General features: G+C 34.1%; 1 protein-coding gene across 1 annotated transcript in view; it reads right to left on the bottom strand.

The window, feature by feature from the left end:
• The window catches only part of LOC134251347 (sushi, von Willebrand factor type A, EGF and pentraxin domain-containing protein 1-like), a gene marked incomplete at its 5' end in the record, with an annotated part of 52730 nt that overhangs the window by 22803 nt on the left and 8307 nt on the right, over nt 1-21620 (bottom strand). Inside the window, 2 exons of the mRNA XM_062733738.1 lie at nt 14173-14272; nt 15584-15890. Coding sequence (XP_062589722.1) covers nt 14173-14272; nt 15584-15890 — 407 coding nt within the window. The remainder of the gene's footprint in view (nt 1-14172; nt 14273-15583; nt 15891-21620) is intronic.

Here is a 21620-nt window from a genome sequence, read left to right on the forward strand (position 1 = left end):
ACTCATATGACAAGTGACCACTTGCCAGTCTGGAGGGCTGTAAATTTATACATATAGGATTCTGCATTATAAGGTCTTATTTGAAGAAGCAGTCTTGCAGTGGGATTTAAGACCATGACATGAGGATCAACTCCTTTCTCCTGATATATTATGTCGATCCAGTACTCTAACCACTGAGCCATGTTGGCAACATTTCAGTATTGGGATTTTCTCATTAAGAAAATGCTTTTTTTGACATTGAATATTACTGGCAGCTCAAAAGATGAATGAGGTCTAATCCCTGAGACTGTGTGAACAAATCATCTATTGTACGTATTCTTAATAAACAAGAGGCCCAATGGCCTTGAATCGCTCTTTTGATAAACTGTACAATCTAATGAAGCCTTTTAGTATCCTGAATACTGTATAAGCAGAAGTTTTAGTGAGGTTTTGGTTAAAACACACTGAGAGCCTGAGAGGAAAGAAAACTGACAAAACCCCTTATTTTATGAAATATTAAAATATAGTCAAGACACTTCAAAAGTAGGTCACAGAGATCTACTCTTTGGTAAAAAAAACTCTAAGACCCCAAGATGCCTCAAATGACAAAGTTTGATTATTTAAGACTCTTATTACTTGAATATTTAAATAATGAATTGAAATTAAAAAAGTAGGTCACCATGACCTACTTATATTTAACTCCTTCTGAGAACCCAAAATGCAACAACTGACAGAGTTTGGTAATTCTTAGCTTATACACCATTCTATCTGGTAAATTTTTAAGAGTTAGTGCCCTTTGCCTAAAGGTGGCGCTGAAAGCGGCAGCCATTACGGTGCTGATAACTTTGAATGTAAACATGCCGTATGAGAAAGGCGGTGGAAGACACTGTGTGATTATAGGTTGTAACAACAACCAAAGGAAATTATATATATGGAAGGTGGAAGTGTGTACCGAACATAGCATAAAACATGAAGACTGCCCATGCATGCCTCCATTTCGAATGTTTTGCATACCGAGCCAAGAGGAGGCCAAGATGCGATGACTCAAGGCCATTAATAGGAAAAATTACACCCCAGGGAAAAAGATCAAGTAATTTAATTTAAACATAATGTATTTTATAAAATGTAATTAATTCTACACAAACAATGAAACATTTTCACATTTAACTAAGTAATTTTTTCAATATGTAGGGTTGTAAATTTATTATTTAAACAGGTAAAACATGGCAGAAGAAAAATTGTGAGACATGCTGCTGACAAAGAGAATACATTTGAACCTCAGGATGAAGAGGAAAGTTTAGGATCTGCTGCAGAGGACAGAGGAGCAGAAGTTCCTACCACGAGTACCTCAGCCTCTACTCAGACACAACCTGTGATTGTCCATCAACAGGGAGAGTCCTGTGTCACTTACAAATCTCGTTCAAATGTAGAAACACGGACTATTGACACTTTGCATGATCATGGTTACAATTTCACATTCTCAGTAAAAAGTGTAGGTACTCAAACTTGTCGTGAGCTTTCAGCATTTGAGATATGCACAGAAAAAGATTCTGTATTTTATACAGGATTATCGCTCACTGTCTTCTCTGCATTGGTTGAATTGATGAAGGTACATGGTGAACACTTACCATATTTACTTCCGATTAAAGAGCAAGTTTTATTGACATTAATAAGGCTACGTCTTGGATTACAATTTCAAGATTTAGGTAAAAGGTTTGGTATTTCATATCAGCTTGCTAGCAAAATCTTCCAATCCTGGATGAATATTTTGTCTTCTCATTTGAAAGATCTTATGTTGTGGTTACCAAAAGAAACAATTCAGAGATCTATGCCAAAGTCATTTAGAGGAACATACCCTAAGACCACCTGCATTATAGATTGCACAGAAGTGTACCTTCAAAGACCATAGTCATTAAAAGCAAGAACTCCCACCTATAGCAATTAAAAATCACATAACACTCTGAAATTTCTAGTATGCATAGCACCGAGTGGTTTTATTATGTTTCTATCAAAATGTTACGGTGGCAGAGCTAGTGATAAATTTATCACAAGAAAGTCAGGGTTTTACAATTACTTGCAACCAAATGATGAAGTGATGGCATATAGGGGATTTACAATTGATGAAGAGCTGTTTGCTCTTCGCGTTAATTTGAATATCCCCTCATTTTTAAGAGGTAGAAAACAATTATCTGAGAAAGAGGTCATCGAGTCTCGCAGAATTGCTTCAGTAAGAATTCATGTCGAGCGTGCAATTAGAATTCTTAATAGCACTATTTCTATTAAATCTGTCAGAAAAATGAACAAAATAGTTAAAGCTGTTGGTGCTCTTTGCAATTTAAGACCCCACTCACCCCAGCTCATTAAAGAATGAGGTAAAGTTCATGTACATTGTAATTCCAACGTTTTCATTGAACTTGTTACATTTTCATGTGTTAAATATAATGTTGATAAAATTTCTTGTTTTGTAAGCCCAGACAATTTTGTCTGAAATAAGACAAAGTAGGACTTTTTTCCTCTTTTATTTTGCATATTCATGACACTGGTACATGTTGTTTACAATTTGCATAACTTTTCATAACTTTCACTGAAGGAAAGTCTCCCTTGAGCAAAATCATCTACAATTCTAATTAGTAAGTTTTTGAAATAAAATGCCCTAATTCTTGGCAAAATATTTTCAACAAAATTGCTGTCATATTGAACATTAATGCACACTGATTCACCACTTACTGAAAACCATGTGTAATATTTGCAAAATGATTTCTGTGTACAGTGAAGCTGCATTTGAATTTGGGTATAGTATCCGTTTCTCCCTGTTTTATTGATAGTTAAAGTATCTTTTTCTTGTATAATATAATAGCTTTTACTTGTTAAGAGATCAGGAATTAATACAATGGACACTTGATTTCCAAAAGAGTTTTATCATGCCATCTGGACTGGCAGAAAGGAAAGGTTAAGTTTTATTGATAACGGTTCCACATTTTTTGACATGTACATCAAATTTATTTTCAAAGGATTCCCTAGCAATGGGTTAAGATTTTTTACCATGCATTGTTGCAGTATTACCTTTGAATCTTGGATACAAATAATTAGAAATAAATACTTCAGCACTGGCTTTGCTTGTTTTGGGCACTTTGTTAACACATGATGCCGGAATTCTAACTTTTCTGCTATCTAACCATAACTCAGAATTTTGCTCTTTTGTTTGTTTACAAATTTCAGTAATCTGATTATCTGAAAAATGTACATATTTCTTGTAAAATTTTCTACATACATCACATTCAATATATGCAATATTGACTGGCTTAGAAAAATCTATGTCATGATTTCCATGCTGTACATCATTTGTGTCAAAATTGCCGTCTGTAACTTGTTGACAAACTTGGGAATTAATGGTTTTATTAACAATGGTTCCACTGCATTTAAATAAACTAGACAATGGAGAATTTTTAGTAAATTCAAGCAATTCCCCATGGGAATCTACTTTCCTAAACCTAAATTCTTTTTGAGGTTTTGAACGTTCAATCACATCATTAAAATTTGTGGTTTATGCTGAGATGGACGTTGAAAATTAAGTTCTTTTAAAGAAACTTGATGATCATTGGTGGATGCCTTGGCCCCTTTACCCCAAGACACTGGCATTTCTGTCACTGACTTCCCAGCAAAACCTTGGCTCCATGCCATTACAACTGCATAAGCAATAGCTGAAATGTGGCTACATGACCTACCCAAACCTGCTGGACATGTACAGCTTGCATTTGCTATACTATAATTGTTCTACTCGCCGACTACTAAAATCCAGGCAGAATAATCTTCACGTGCAGTTCCTGGCTGGGAAGGCGAGATGTTTGCTTTCAAAAACATATTTTGCCCAACGGTAAAATTATACTGTTCACATCTCCCAGCCACTTTCAGTTAACATAGTTTCGGCCCAAAAGTGCCCTAAATGACTTCATTTGTTTCCCATCATAGGCCTTGGAGTTAATCAAATAATCAACCAAATCTTCATACATAAGATGGGGCCAATTTGTTAAGTCATTTGTTCTCCAGCCTGGATCTGATGATTGTGGTGGATCTGAAACACTGATATTTCTTCAATTTAAATGTTCTGATTTATTTGTTTTACAAAATTTAGCACAATTCAAAGCTAAAACTGTCCAAACGGGACAAAATACCCCCGTTGGGTTTTTCAGAAGTGCTAAATCATGAATATTTTATGGATCTAAGCGACGAGAGAAATGCTAAATCATTTTAAGTGCAAATGTAATTGCTCATTACATTTTTTATAAATGAAACTTCGTTTGCGGGGGTATAATGAAAAGATCAAAATCAAATTTGAATTGATAAAAAAAGACAGCCTAGGACTTTTTGCTGTATATGAGGGTTGATCCAAAAGTTCGTAGAATTTCTTCATATCCTATTTATTTTTAAGTGAAATTGGTTAAGAATTACAAATGAGAATATAGACACTTGTTGAAATTTTTGAATAAAAACATTTTAAATATTTATGACAGTTACTCTATGGCAGTTGCCATAGAAACGGTTGTTTGGAAATGCGGGGGAGACATGAAAACCTTTACTATCATTTTAATTCTTAATACGTGAAATGAGGATTAAACCGCCCTGTATGGTATATAAAACGAAATTATGTCATTATTACGATTGCTTGATCTTTTATAAACCTTTGTGTGAGAGTTTTACTGATTTTACTGAATATTAAGTTTATTAGTTGATGATTTATTGTTCATCTTTAAGTTGTTAGACAACGTAAACTTTCGGTCAAGTCATAAGTTTTGTAAAAATCCCGGGATCAATCCATCTTAAACGCGTATATTATTGACATAGTCTGGGGAAAATGCATTTAGCTACTGGTTTTCCAGTGGTATAAGCAATTTAAGAAAAATAGAACTTCCATGTACGTTGATTAAAGGTGTGGCCGACTTTTGGGGGGCTCTGTTTTAAGTGTTTAACCCCCCTTTAGACAAATTAATTAAAAACGTTAATGGACACTATCGGCTGAGGTACGGTTCTCGACGTTGCTACTGAAATTGGAACACCATATGGAAAGATATGGAGTATTTTGAAATATGAGTGCAAAACGAAGATAAGTTGTTGCGAGAGGATACCCAGGCATTTTTTGAGAAAAAAAAATGGAGAAAAGGCAGTATTTTGTAGAATTATGTATTGGAATTGGACATTAAGGTGAGATGCCTCTATAACGTGACGTGACAAATCTAACTTGACGTTACGTCGAAGTCTCCCCCGGGTTTCACAACTATCCATTTTGAGAAAGCTCGTGTGATCTTATTGGTGATTGGAAAGTGGTGAAATTTTCCAATATTGTTGCATTATGACTCTATATTATGAATATGCTTGTTGTTTGCTCTCATCAAATCAAGATGAAATTTTAGAAAGAAATTCCACGAACTTTTGGATCAACCCTCGTAAATGATAAAACAATAAAAAATGATTTGTTTGATGTACTCTGACCGACCCATCAAAATCTCCCCTACCCAACCATTTTTTCAGCACTTAGGTTTTTTTTTTTCAATTTAGTTTCATTAGAAATAGAGATATTTTGATTTTAAAGCTAAGTTATATATAATTTCTCTAGGATGCTTTTAAATTGAAAATTTTCATAGCAATAAATATGAAATATGTATGTCTAGTTATCTAGATAACTGTGTATTGAAAACATCACTCAATTCCTGAGTCTGTAATTTTTATGAAATTTATTAAATTTGATCATATATTGATAAGCAAAAATTTAAAAAAAAAAAAACCCTCATAACTTTCTACCTTGAAAAATGTGGGTCGGAGTATATCAAACAAAAATATTTTTAACGATCGTTTAATAAAACCAGAACTTGATGTATTTTTGTTGTATAAGCCAAAATTTATAAAATTATAACCAAAAGAAAAAAAAAGATCCAGACCACCACACTTCAATATCATCTTATCAAACTTAGCATCTACATGTACCTCTAAGATCTTCATATCTTAGCAAAATTTTATTACAAAATGTTTATGCAATTAAATGAACTAATCTGTTATGTTATATGTGAGCATTATATTATGTCATTTAAAAAATCAATAGTTTGGGTATGCAGTTAAACAAGAGGCCCAGGGGCCACATCGCTCACCTGAGCAATTGGCTAGGAAAAAGCACATATCAGATAAGAACAGAAAGTTTACTGAGGTTGGGTGGGGGGGGGAGGGCTTGAATTTTAACCCCCAGGGGATCATGATTTGAACAAACTAAATCTACACTACCTGAGGATGATTCCCTTAAATATCACAAAGCATGGCTTTGAAGTACTTGAAAAGAAGATTTTTAAAGATTTTTTCCTATATCTTCCTATGTAAAGATTTGATCGGCCATTTTGGCCCCACCCTACCCCCGGGGGTCATGATTTGAGCAAACTTGAATTTACACTACCTGAGGATGATTCCACATGAGTTTCATCTTTCCTGGCCCGGTGGTTCTTGAGAAGAAGATTTTTAAAAGATTGTTCCTATATATTCCTATGTAAAACTTTGATCGGCCATTTTGGCCCCACCCTACCCCCGGGGGTCATGATTTGATTAAACTTAAATCTACACTACCTGAGGATGATTCCATATGAGTTTCATCTTTCCTGGCCCAGTGGTTCTTGAGAAGAAGATTTTTAAAGATTGTTCCTATATATTCCTATGTAAAACTTTGATCGGCCATTTTGGCCCCACCCTACCCCCCGAGGGTCATGGTTCTTGAGAAGAAGATTTTTAAAAAAATGCCATTATTTTTTCTCTAATTCATAATTATCTCCCACGCAAAAGGGCGTGGTCCTTTATTTGAACAAACTTGAATTCCCTTTACCCAAGGATACTTTGTAGCAAGTTTGGTTGAAATTGGCCCAGTGGTTCTTGAGAAGAAGATAAAAATGTGAAAAGTTTACAACAACAACGACAACGACGACAAGGACGACAACGACAGACGACGGACAAATTTTGATCAGAAAAGCTCACTTGAACCTTCGGCTCAGGTGAGCTAAAAAGGACCAAAAGAAATAATAAAGTTGTTGTGAAGAAGGCGAGGATAGTCGTTCCCAATGTAATTCTGTAAATGATGAATGATAAGTATATGTATATATACATATGTGTAGGTCTACCCCTCTACACTATAAATAGAATAGAGGGGTAAACCTATATATACATTGTATGTATACTTATCATTTGTCATGCAGAGAATTACATGTACATGGGGAACATCTATGGCAGGGGTCAGCAATGAAACCACATGCATATTACATGTAGATCAAAGATAAGAAAATATCAGAGATGTGGACGTAGTGTCATCTCAGTTGCTCACTTGCTGGAGAGCCTCAACATTGCTAACGAGGTTCCATAGTGAGAAGTAGGATCAGGGCCAAGGGTTAACTGTGCTGTTGCCGTGTTCATGGTGTTGGGGCATGTAATCAGGATATTTATTATGCATTCTTGAGATTCGGTAATATCATTCAGTTACAGTTACCATATTTTAAACAGTATATTGATCATTTATGGTACGGGTTAAATATGTATACACAAAAGATTACGTATACGTACGTACAGCTACAATCCTACATAGAAGTGGGAGTTGGTTCAACATATAATACATGTACGTTTAAAACACCATTCTTAACAGAACCTTTGGTAAATAGTAACGCAAATAAATAACATAAACTCAAAAGAATTTTTAAACTTCGTATATACCTTTTGTTTCACTCATGTTAACTAATAATAACGATTGAAAAACACCGTTTACAGGATGACTCAGCACTCAAAGCGTGCATTTGTTTACAGCGTTATATCAGCACCTTAATGGCCGACTGGTCAAGTGATGAAAATATGGCGGCGCCCATGAAATAGGTCATAGAATGGAGTATAAGTACCAAAGATATTTCAAAATTTCCAAAAATAAAGTAGGTCACTATGACCTACATTTAGTTGACATTTTCCGAAGTCCCAAGATGCATCAACTGACAAAATTGATGATCCTTAGCCAATAATTACCCGAGACATTTAAATATACCATAGGATTCCATAAGTAGGAGGTCACTGTGACCTCCTTTTTAGTTGACGTTCTCCGAAGACCCAATGAAGATGCATCGACTGACAGTTTGATGATTCTAAGCAATAATTACCTGAGATATTTAAATATAGCCATAAAATTTCAAAAGAAAGTCTCTTTGACCTGATCACCCGTTGTCCATTGTCCACCTGTCTGTAAACTTTGCATTTTCAACTTCTTCTCAAGAGCCACTGGGCCAATTTTAACCAAACTTGATACAAAGTATACTTGGGTGAATGAGAGTTTAAATTGTTCAAATGATGGGCCAAGTCTCCTTCCAAGAGGATATAATCAAGAAACAAGAGGACCAAGGGCTTTGAATCGCTCTTCTGATAAATTGTACAATCTATTTAAAGACTCTTAGTATCCTGTATTTATAACTAAAGGCTTGAAATTACAAAAGGTGGTCATCATGGCCTGCATTTTTGGTTAAAAACTCTGAGAGCCCTGGATAATCAACTGACAAAGTGTGATGATTCTAAGCCCCTTATTATCTTAAAAATAAAGATATAGCCATGAGATTACAAAAGTAGGTCACACTGACCTACTTTTTGGTTCACTCTGGGACCTCAAAATGCCTCAAATAAAAATGCCTCTTAAGACTCTTACTATTTGAAATATTCAAACAAATAACTAGAAATTCCAAAAGTAGGTCACCATGATCATCTTTTTACTTGACACATTCTGAGGACCCAAGATGCCTCAACTGAACTGAGTTTTATAGCCTAAAAGTACCTGAAATATTTTAAAATTTCGAAAAGATTTCAAAAGTAGGTCATAGGACCTACCAGGGGCTGACAAATAGATTTTTAAGGCACTTGTCTAAGGGCAAATACATGGTAAAAATTTACTTGACGTACTTTTTTCCACGGGGTCATAATTCTGCGGAATCTCAGTTTCTGTAAAATCTCAATTTCTGTTAAATCCGCGGGTAGAGAATTTTTTCTTAGAATGTCACTATATACATTACATTTACACATTAAGTATGCTTGGACAAATTTCGGTGGAAAATTAGCGTAAATTAATAACACGCGGAAAAAAGTACTTCTACATCAAAAGATGCATCAAAACAAGGGGGAAACAAATACTGAGTATGTCATGCAAGCCCCTATGCCCAGCTTTAAATCTTTGGGTTACAAATTGATTTTATTTTTGATAAGTCACTTGCCCACGTACAAGTGGTTGATAAAGTTTCACTTGGCCACCCCCAAAATTCACTAGCCCCGGGCATCGGGCAATGGGATTTGTCATCCCCTACCTATGTTTCAGTTGACCTTCTCTGAAGACCCAAGATGCATCAACTGACAAAGTTCGACGATTCTAAGACACTTAAATGTAGCAATAAAAGGTCAAAAGTAGATCAATGTAACCTACTTTTTGGTTGATGTTTTTGGAAGACCCAAGATGCATCAACTGACAAAGTTTGATGATCATAAGCCTGAAAGTATTCATAATATGCCTTTTGAACAATTTCAAAACTAATGCCTGCAAAATTTAACAAGAGGCCCATGGGCCTCACCTAAGCACATGGGCTAGAGAAAAAACACAAATCAGCTCAGTATTGAAAAGTTCACTTGTTGGAGGAGGGGGATTTGAATTTTTTATTACTTGAAAATGTCACTACATGTATATCAATAAAGCATACAATTATAATTTTGCCATGCTTGAAAAGAAGATTTTTAAAGATTTTTCTAACATATTACTTGAGATCCCCCCTCCCGATTGGATATTATTTGAATAAATTTAATTCTTCACTACTTGCAGATAATTAAATGTCAATTTGACTAAACAGAACTTTTCTGTTCTGAAGCAGATTTTTTCCTCTATATTCTTCCTATGTATATTCTTATGCAAAACTTTAATCTTTCGTTGTGGCCACACCCTAACCCCAAGGGTCATAATTTGAACAATTCCTGAATCTAAACCACCTGAGGATGCTTCCATTAGTTCCATATACTAATCATGGATTTGGTGTTCTCCAGAAAATTTTTAAAGATATTTTAGTATATATTTCTATGTAAAATTTGATCCAACATTGTGTCCCCACCCTACCCCCAAGAATTCTTATTTGAACAATCTTGAAACTACCCTACCTGAGGATGCTTCCATATAAATATCAACAATCATGCCATGGCTTTGCTATTCTTGAGAAGAAGATTTTTCCTATATATTTCTATGTAAAGCTTTGATTACCCATTATGGCCCCACCCTACCCCCAGGGGTCATGATATTAACAAATCTGAATTTACTCTAACTGAGGATGTCTCCATATTAATATCACCAATCATGGCTTTAAAGCTACTTTTGAGAAAAAAGATTTTTAAAAGATTTTCCCCATATATTCCTTTGTAAAACTTTGATTGGCCATTGTGGTCCCACCCTACCCCCAGGGGTCATGATTTGAACAAACTTAAATGTACAGTTCCTAAGGACGATTTAACATAAGTTTCATCTTTTCTGGCCCAAAAGTTCTGGAGAAGAAGATTTTTAAAGATTTTTCCTATATATTCCTATGTAAAACTTTGATCGACCATTGTGGCCCTGCTCTATCCCCAGGGGTCATGATTTGAAGACATTTGAATCTAAACTACCTAAGGATGCTTCCACATAAGTTTCATCTTTCCTGGCCCAATGGTTCTGGAAAAGAAGATTTTTAAAAGATACTATTAATTTTTCATTAATTCATAATTATCTCCCCTTGAAAGAGGGCTTGGCCCTTCATTTAAACAAATTTGAATCCTCTCACCCAAGTTTTCAACAACGACAATGCCAACGACGACAACGATGACAGACAAATTTTGATCAGAAAAGCTCATTAGCCATAAAATTCAAAAAGTAGGTCAGTTGACGTTGTTTAAGGACCCAAGATGCATCAACTGACAAAGTTTGATGATAATAGGCCTTAAAGTGTCAAAAATATGCTTCCAAATCAAATTGAAAACAAATGCCTGCAAAATTAAACAAGAGGCTCACGGGCCTAATAGGTCACCTGAGTTTCATGTAACAACTTTCCAGCAATGGAACTTGATTCATGTTTTAATCGAAAAGCCATGAAATTCACAATTTGAAAGAGGCACCATTGCTTATCATAACTATACACTTAGCATGCTTACTTTGGTTACTTAAAACCCAGAGGTAGATCAGAGTAACAAAGAGAAAATGCGTTTCCACTTTATAACCACCAATTGTGCAGCCCTTCCCACAGGATCCACTGAGTCCCTGAGGGCACATATTTCAAAATTGTTGAAATTTTATCATAAATTTTATTTCATCATAAATTGTTGATTGATACCAAAGAGCAGAATTCAAACTATTTATTTTCAGACAAAGTACCCTCCCTCCATACCCCTGACCATTCTGAAAGAGGCATCTTTCTTCATCATAAATATATAATTAGATCATTGGCATAATATCCAGGAGCAAATGAAAGATTTTCAACGAATTCATTTTCACTATCAAAAATCATTAGAGCCCCACCCTAATGCCAGAACCCCTGACCCAGGGGCCCTGAAATTCATAAATTGGGAAGAAGCATCCTTCCTCATTATAACTATGTACATAGTTTATTGATTTAATACCCAGGAGCAGAGAAGATTTTTAAAGAATTAATTTATTTTCCCTATATAATTAATAGAGCCCCGCCCTAACACCAGAACCCCTTACCCAGGGGCCATGAAATTCACAATTTTGGAAGAGACATTCTTGCGCATCATAACCATAACTTTGTACTTGGTTAGTTTATTTAATACCCAGGAGCAGAGATGAAGATTATCCAGAAAATAATGCATTTTCACAATATAATCTATTTAGCCCTGCCCTAGCACTAGAACCCCTGACCCTGGGGCCATGAATTTCACAATTTTGGTATAGGACTCAATGCTGATTACAACCATGCAAACAATTTGACTGCTTGATTTCCAGGAGTAAAGAAGATTTTTCAAAGATTGCACTAATTTTAGTGGTTTTGGCCCCGCCCCTCAGGCTCCAGGGGGACAAGGACCATGAAATTCGAAATTTTGATTCCCCTTCACCAATAGATGCTTTGTGCCAAATTTGGTTGAAATTGGTTGAGCAGCTGCAGAGAAGAAGATGAAAATGTTCAAATGTTAACACACGACGGACAACGGCAATAGGTCACCTTTTTTTTTACTCAGGTGACCTAAAAAGTAGGTCACTGTGATCTATTTTTGATTTACACGATGTGAAGTCCTAAGATGAATCAACTTACAAGATTTGATGATCCTAGTCTATATTATAAGCAAAATATAAACGTTTTTATGAAGTGTAATTTTTGGTCAACTTTGAAGTGACCTTGAGACCATGCCCTATGCCCCAAGTTGACGCAATTTTTAATCTTCAACATATCCTTATTCTTGTACGTAGGTTTTGTGATAATCTGCCTGGTTGTTCAGGAGAAAAAGATTTTTAGCAATAAGTACTTTTGGTTTTATCTTCCTGATTATCTCCCCTTGTTTAAGGGTCCCAACCCTAGTTTTAGTATAATTGGTAGCCTTTGGGCCAAGGATATCCTGCGCAAATTTGACAATGATTCACCAAGGGGTTCTTGAGTTATGGCCCATATTCTAAAAACTTTACCCACACAAATGCCCAAAGCATTAACTCTTTGAGCCTTAATTTGGCTCAGAGGGGCTAAAAAGTGGGCTTCATATTAAAGTGGCTTTGGTGCAGTCAACAATCTGCTAATTCAAGAATATTTTTACTTAATCATTTATATATATAATATACAGCAAACTTGTATAGCGCTAATGCATGATTACGCCAAGCACTAAATATCTAGTTATTGTATTAAATTGTGTCAATTTATGTACTTTTTTATGTATATATCTAAGGGCGCTGTAATACATCTGTTAGCTACTCATAACTATTGTTTGAATTATTGTAAGGCTACAGCCAATTGATACGGTCAGGGGAATGTCAATTAAAATTATTTTTGTACCTTTACAGGGCAGACTATTTTTAAAAGAACAGAAATGTAAAATGGGGGTGGAGTGGGGTGGAGGAGTCAAAACTCTCATGTGGTGGAAGTACCAATCAATCTTCTTGCAAGGACAGATGATATATATTCTGGGTCAAAATGGTGCATGAATTGGCACTTTTTGCTTTTGTGCATTCTTACATGTAAGTATATTGTTTTAATTTGTTAAACATAGATATGTGAACCCAATATACCAATGTCTTGTATTTTTTAATGTCAAAAAATATTACAGATACCATTGACAGCTAATTTATTCTACTAGGCAGGAATGCAGGATGACAAATTATATATAATTGCAAAACTTAAATTATCATACTGACCACCTCATATCCATTTAATATTCAATGCTGACATTATATTGTATAAAGAGAGGTGGTCATATGGCAATATTTTCCATTTTAAAATGGCAACGTTCCAGAAACTTTTCTTAAGTCAAAAATGTAACTATGGTCAATCACTTCCTGGAAAATTATTTATCTCTCATTTCCTGATCAGTCTCTTAGAAAAATCAGAAACAATTAAGGGCATTTTCTTACTTGCATATCAAACTTGAGCTTATAATGTCAAATCAGTGAAAAGTTTCTTTGGTCCTCATCTAATCCCACATCATGTTATTATGCTGTATTCTTGAGGTAAATAAATAATTATAAACGCCTTTCTGCTGTTTAACTGTTTCTAGCAAACAAGTATGGACCCCTATTCTGGGCCCATATCCCAGTCATGGTTTGAACAAAATTGAATCTACCCTATATTAGTTTTCTCTCCTAAATGTTTGGGGATGGACAGATAGCTCATAGGTCATATGAGTGACTCGTTATCTTGGGAACATTTCACATTATGCATACATATCTATGCATATTCCTAATCACTATGAAGTGATATGGTACTTGTCTGTTAATTTTTTTGGAATACAGATACCTACTCTTAGATTGTTAGTTTGCTACACATCTTCCCCAAGGTTGCATCTAGTTTGAAATTCTAGAATGTATGGGTATGATAGGTGTATAATCCAGACATGAATTGAAAATGTGTAGCTATGAAATTCAAAAATGAATCCATGGTGACCTACTTTTGGGACAGTACTTTGAATAAAAATAATTGATTTTACCTGAGGTGCATATTCAGGTTTGTTTGTATCCAAGTCCTCTTTAAGCATGGATTCAGTTTGCAGAATTTTTGTAGGTTCTTCAGTATCTGTTACAGTTGAGCTATTGGAAAGAAACAATTGAATAAAACATAGCTTATAATAAATCACTGGAAAAAATGGTATTTTACTAGCTACTCATTTGGAATGGGTACAAAATGTTGAAAAGTAAAAGAACAGCAACCTAGCGTCCAGTCATGCTTCATGTGCATGTAAATAAAAAAAAAAAATCAAAATTACGTTTTTTTCAGCACATTTTTAAGGAGAAATTATGAATATTCATTACAGTCATTTAAATTTGCCTGTTAAAATATCATATTTAAGGGAAAAAATTGTGATATATTGTGAATCAAAATTTTTTTGCGGCTCCGTTGACAATGTTTTTTTTTGGGGGGGGGTGAATTTTTCAATGTTACACTTAAGAACTATATACTGTGAAATCCTTAATTTTCGTTGTTTTCAGGGCAAGGAGAAACCCATGAATTTATGACCACCGTGAAAATTAATATACATTACTACTAAAACATTCTCCATCCACGAAATCAAGTCATCACAAACCAAGATTTTTTCTAAAACCTCGAAAATATCACTCATGAAAATATGTGATTTTACAGTATGCAATTATATTACTGAGTATACTGAATGTTTTTAACACTGAGCCTTGTGTGCACATAAATTCTGTGCAGTCATTTTTTTTTTTGAAAATCACCCATCGTCAATGCTAGTGTGGCGGTCAGCCGGGTTCGATCGCCAGTGGCCAGAAAGCTCAGTTGGTAGAGCAACTGACCGGATTTCAGGGTGTCCGGGTTCGCATCCCTTCTGGTCCATTTTCTCCTTTCTCATTACATCTGGTGCCATGTCATGCCCTGGAACTGACAGGTGAGAGTCCTGCCAGGGATGAGCCTAAGTTGGGGTCTTTGGAGGGCCAAAGACCTTTATGGAGAGAGGAATGTGGCGGTCAGCCGGGTTCAATCGCCTTTGGCCAAATAGCTCAGTTGGTAGAGCACCTGACGGGAGTTTCAGGGGGCACGGGTTCGAATCCCAGTCTGGTCCACTGCATTTTCCTCCTTTCTTGTTACACTACACTTGAGTACATGACTTCATCATTCAGCAAGTAAAAGTGTATTTTAACAAATGTTTCCTAATGAATTTACATGAAAGTATAATACTGTTTACCACCATATTGACAAACAAATACAGCATTTTACAGTTTAATGTCAATTCTATGACACTGTTGAAATATATACTATTATCACTGTAGTGCACAACATAATTTTTTGTTTTCATTTGTAATATTTTGATATATTGGATAGATGCAACTAAAGTGAATGAAATAGGATTTGAAAAAAAAAATCTTTTGCATTTTAATACCCACCTGACATCAGGAATATCCACTTTAACATCTAGATCTACGGGTGATGCATTTCTTTTTTTCCTTCTTGCTGTTTTGCAAACATTAGATTGTACTCTTACAGATAGAAAGCATTCTTGAACATTTATTTTTCTGCAAAAATTTGCAAAACGGGAGGCTAATGCAAGAAGCCTATGTATAATTCGAGCCCTTATGTTTGCCAATGCTGAATTAACAGCATCTGGAACTTGACAATCCAAAAACAATTTGTACGAAAGAGTGAATATAAATGTCTGTTGCTTTATGACTGGAGCAGCAGTTGTTCCAGGGGCTGAAATTAAAAAAATTATTAGTCATCAATTTAATTGTTGTTTCTTTGAAAAGTAAGAAGCATAAAAATGATTTGAATAATTTAGAATTCACACTACCCAAGGATGTTTCAACAAAAAGTTCAGCTTTTCTGGTTCAGTGGTTCTCGAGAAGAACTTTGTTTTAAAAAGATTTTTCCTACATATTTCAATGTAAAATGTGGATTCTTTTTACATGTACCACCTTAGGTTGAAATTGGCCAAGTGATTCTTAAGAAGAAGTTGAAAATGTGAAAAGTTTACAGATGAACAAACAGACAATAGGTCATCTGACAAGAGGCCCATGGGCCACATTGCTCACGTGAGCACAGCAAAAATCAGTTAAGTATTGAAAAGTTTACTATATGAGTGGCTAGGCCGAACAAACTTGAATCTAAACTACCTGAGGATGCTTCCAAATTTCTTGACCAATCATGGCTTAAGGGGTCCCCACCCTCTGCTATAAATTTCCCTTAGAAAATTTAAAAATTCTAATATTGATCTTCATGAACAACAATAACATTAGAGTCACATGAAAAATAGTTTGAAAGTATGAAAAGTGCTGCTTAATTTTTCAGAAATGATTTTTATGTCAGATCAAGATATGAAGAATGTCAACACAGAGAACAGAAAGAGTAACAATTCATTATCACAATTTACACTAAAGATGTTTATGAAAATAATACTTAGTATCATACCTATTAAAATTGTGTTAGAAAACATCATAAAGTGCTGCTTCCTAAGTTAGAGTATAACAATGTTGTATGTAGTTGAAAGAAAAAAATAATTCTGTTAGGGGGATTATCTTTCTTATGAAAATTCCTTGTAAATATAACAGATCATAGCTTAGCTGTTCTTAAAGTATTCGTACCAAATACACTGTAGCAACAGATTCAATGAAATTTAATACATAACAGATGTGTTGGTGGTGAATACTAGTATATTTAGACATAATTTCATTTTATTACTTTAAGCATGTAAGTGTCCTAATTTATGACCTTGAATTTTGGTAAGAGTTATCTCCCTCTTTTTTAATTAATAAAATATCAATTTAAAAAAACTTACCTGGTACAAAAATCGTTTTTTAATATGCAAGTTTCGAGATTATCTCCCTTGGTGCACTCTTTTGTTGAGGAGGGGAGTTTCGTTGTCGCGTAAACAGACAGGTGGGACAGATATTTATAAATTGGATACATTGCATCATCGATATACTGCTTTATCATAACTACATGAGGCCATCCTTAAAAAATGTTTGTTTGGAATTGCAGCCTGGGGGTTTTCAGACCCAGGAGGGAGGTTTTTTTTTTACCAAATTAAGGCTAAATGATAAAAAAGCAAAAAATGTCAATGAACAACAGTGGTGATTTTTATTAATTGTCCTCTTTTTTTTATTTTATTGATATTATTTTTGTCTGATTTTGAAAAAAATATATATACCTAACGGTACTCAAATATCAATCTAATTTAGATGTAAGACCTGCTCATTTATTATTAAAAGTCAAATTTCAGCGTCAAACTTCTAGTTTATTTTAAAAATCTTTTTTAAACAATAATTTTATCAGTCTATTTCATAGCATTTCTCTTTGAAATTTAGCCCTTTGTTAAAACAACCCTTACAAACAGTGCAAACCACAAAAAATTTCTTAAGAATAGTTGGGATGTTTTGTGGAAAAGCGGGAGGGGGTGTTTGGTATGTTCTAGAGTGCAGTGTTCGCCATAAATCAGTTTTAACATTACGTTTCAAAGACTTATCATACTGACAGACAACATTTCCCTTAAGTATTTGGGATAGGCCTAAAAAATTTCAGATCCATGTAATTTTTTACCATCCACTGGTCCAACCTGGTCTGACATTTTGGCAGCTTTCATTTTGTCAAATGGCTTTAATCGCTACATCATAAAATACTATAAAGTAGTGATGGCGGGTAATCAGAAAAGAAATTTGAATCGATTATCGACAACAATCGGCTTGGCATAATCAATTAATAATCAAAATTTTGAACTTTAATGAAATTAATATAGAAAACTTAAACTTGCACATGTTCAGATTTCTGTCAGACTTTAAAAAAAAATCATTTACTTACATAAAATCAGACCTGCCAAGTGACCCGCATTCGGTGGGTCACACCCGCAAAACTGACCTCTCACCTCCCACTCATAATGACCCGGGGCGTGTCATTATTTTCACCCGCAAAATCGATCATCCCCATTTTTTGACCCAATATTAAAAGCATGTTTATCCCCACAAAAAAGATTTGAAAATTCATCCAAAAATTTTACGATTTGTGTTTCATAAATCGGGATACGAACATCAGACTTGTTTATTCAATGCACACAGATTAGTATCTTTGTTTACTTAACACAATTCATGCCGAGGTGTTAATTAGCCACAGTAAATTACTTCTCGCTTGAACGCACACATTGACACAGCTGTACAGGTAACATGTCTGGAGCAGTTAGGGGATTATACGTATCCATTTGAAGGGGTATATGCATGGTGAACCACATAGATTTAGGGGTTAATTAAATATTTTATTAAAAACAGAAATTAATTAATTAAAAAAATGATATGATAAACAAACAGTATTAAAATTGGGATCTTTTTTTTAAAAACGAAAGTAAAAAACGAAACTAAAAAGCATAAACTGATAACAGCTGATTTTATCTGCTTATATTGAAATTATTGTTAAGATGATATTAATTTAGATGAAGCAACAAAGTCTCAAGTGAAGTATATTGAATTTCTTCTCCCCCTCTCCAAAAATGCAGCATTGTACGTTGTATTTCTTTGTTAAATGGCTATGACAAGGGAATACCCACTTGCCATATCATGACTCTAACGATTTTAAGTTTTTGTTTGGGGTATTAGGTATTCTTTATAATTTATTTTGTAGTATTTGATTCATTCAAATATTTTGTGTGTGTGATAAAATTAATAATAGGAAATTAAATGGCACATATTTCTTACCCCCCCCCTCCCGCAATTTTTCAATATTTCTTTCAATATAATGTCTAATTACAATTTTCTGATTGTGTAAAATGTTAAAAATTAATCATTGTAGAATCTAACAAATGTTTCCCAGAAACTTTTTATATTTTTAAAACTTCGCAAAAATTCTATTGAACTGAAAGTATGTGAATCTTACTATCCATCTGAAAGTGTTCCCAAAAGTAGCCTGTACTGAGTTCAAATTAAGTCTGCAATGAAATGTAACATTTTCATGCATGTGTTTGCATTGATGCCTAAAAATTAGGGACCATTTTTTTTACTCCAACCTTGTGAAATGTCGCCGCGCGCTATGACCCAACATTTCATTTCTGAATGTTGGGTCCCCCCCCCCCCCCCCCCCCCCCCCCCCCCCCCCCACAGCATCACATTTGGTTGACAGGTATGATAAAACATTCAAAAATGTTTATTGATATTTCTTTTAAAAAGTGGAAAATAATATTTTGTTTACTTTAAACAACAGGAATATTGAAACAGAATAGGAATTTATTTTCTTAAAAAAATCCATGCAAGGTTCATATTACTGATACATGTATTAGTCCCACCTTTCGTTACATGCATTTATTTCTTAAAATTGGGATTGCAAGTTTTAAGAGTAGTTATCCAGAAATAAGACTTGTATTTCTGATTATAACTGCGTTTAAAGATTGACTGGACTTAAAATGTTTTCCTTTGTAAAGTAAAACTTTGCAATATTGTCTGTTTCCTGGTATTAGTCTAACCCCATATTTAATCATGGCGGTAAAAATATCAACAAGGCATAGACTCCGTCGTTGTAATCAACATTCAGCACTACTTTTATGCCATTTGCACTTGGATTTGGTAATAACAATGACAATTTAATTTTTTGTTAGCGATGTCGGCGACATTAATATTTTGTAATCTATTAGTAGCATCGAAGAGCTTCTAACGCCGACAATCGGATTTATTGGCAGCTAGGTATTGTTAAATTTAACCCGACTTTAAAAAGATATTTTCGACGAATGAACTAATTTGTAATAAACAATGTAGGATGATAAAGGGGTAAAATAAATAGTTTCAATATTTTGCCAAGAAAATTATTTGAGCTGGGGGTATTTCAATGAGGCGGGCGGGAAACATAATAAAGACCTGATATACTAAAGACCTGATATTTTGATCTGATGAAAAAATATCATATAAAATTATCAATTTAAAAATTCTGTATCAATTTTTGGGAGACAATTATTGATGCTACTATACTAAAATACAGTTTTAGTAAATAACACTGAGAATTTTTTCTTTGTATCAAGGTGTTCTTACAAAAACTTGTCGACCTGATATTTTGAATGACCTTATATTTCTAGTGAAGACCTGATATTTTCATAAATGACTTTCAACGAGAGGTTTTGAATGACCTGATATTTTTTAAAAATTCTTTTAGGAAAATTAAACACTTTAAATGGTTTTGAGACAATTTTTTTGCCAGAATTAAAGAAAACAATTAAAAAATAATTTTTCATCATGCACACAGATTTGTTTTAAAAATGAATTTTATTGATTAAAAGCAAAGGGGGATAACTTTTCAACGACAGGTCAAGGTAAAAAATTAGGACACATTCCTCTCTCACACACTGGGACTAAAACATGAATATTATGTCTCCTTATAAAGGGTATTCACCCAATATATGTCTGAGGTGCATTCGGATTCATTGAATCTGAGGCTTTTATGGATCGGATACCTTAAAAATATCAGGCCTGTAAAGTAAAAAATATCAGGTCATCAAGTTTTGTGAATATACCTTAATACATAGCAAAAAATCTACTTATTATCCACGTAAAGTGTATTTTAGTGTAGCATCAGCTACTATCATTAATATTTTTGCCCCAGAAATATGAAATGTAATGTTTAAATTGATAATTTGTAAGAAATATTTTTTCATCAGGTCAAATATAAGGTCTTTAGTATATCAGGCCTTTAGTATGTTTCGGCGGGCGGCAATTCCAGACAAACTATAATTTTATTTTGGCCTGATTGTCATGATGCACTCTTCAACTGGAGAATAACCGAATTAATGTAAAGGCATCATCTTTAAAGCAAAAAAAATCGTAACAAAAAAGAAAATATCAGTGGATGTGAGATTTTTCAGACGAGGGAAGAGATATAGACCTCTACTAAATACGGTACACATGCATCTGATCATTGCACATCAGCAATTTAAATGACACATTAATTCTTTTCCTTATTATAACTTAAAAAAAACATTAACTGTTTAGGAAATATTCGTACAATCAAGAAAATCGGTTACTTATTATAAAGACTACGACGTTTCTTTAGTTTTTAAGTACCCTATAATTGAAAGTACATTTGAAAATATGCATAGTTGAGCTTGATAAAATCATCAAATGCATCACTGCTTAACATTATTATCTTTCTATAACATTTAATAAATTTTAAAAGCCATAAATATCGTTCATTTATTTATGCACGTTTGTATACAGAAACAACCTGTCCCACCTCAATGCTGAAGTGGATACTTTCTGCACCTCTACCGTAGGAAAGTTACAATCTCGAAACTCGCGTATTGGCATTCTATTTCTAATGTTTCAATGCATCTTAATTTCCACTACAGTATTTAGTGATATACTTATTATTTGAATTTTTATTTTTTAAAAATTGTTTTCCCCATAGATTTCAATGTAATCTTTGTTAACTAACTACTGCTTAGTGAAATTTTTAAAACTTTCT

The sequence above is a fragment of the Saccostrea cucullata genome, unplaced genomic scaffold (genome assembly GCF_032062105.1).
Source record: "Saccostrea cucullata isolate Sc308-1 unplaced genomic scaffold, CSIRO_AGI_Scuc_v1 ctg197, whole genome shotgun sequence".
NCBI classification, from domain to species: Eukaryota; Metazoa; Mollusca; class Bivalvia; order Ostreida; family Ostreidae; genus Saccostrea; species Saccostrea cuccullata.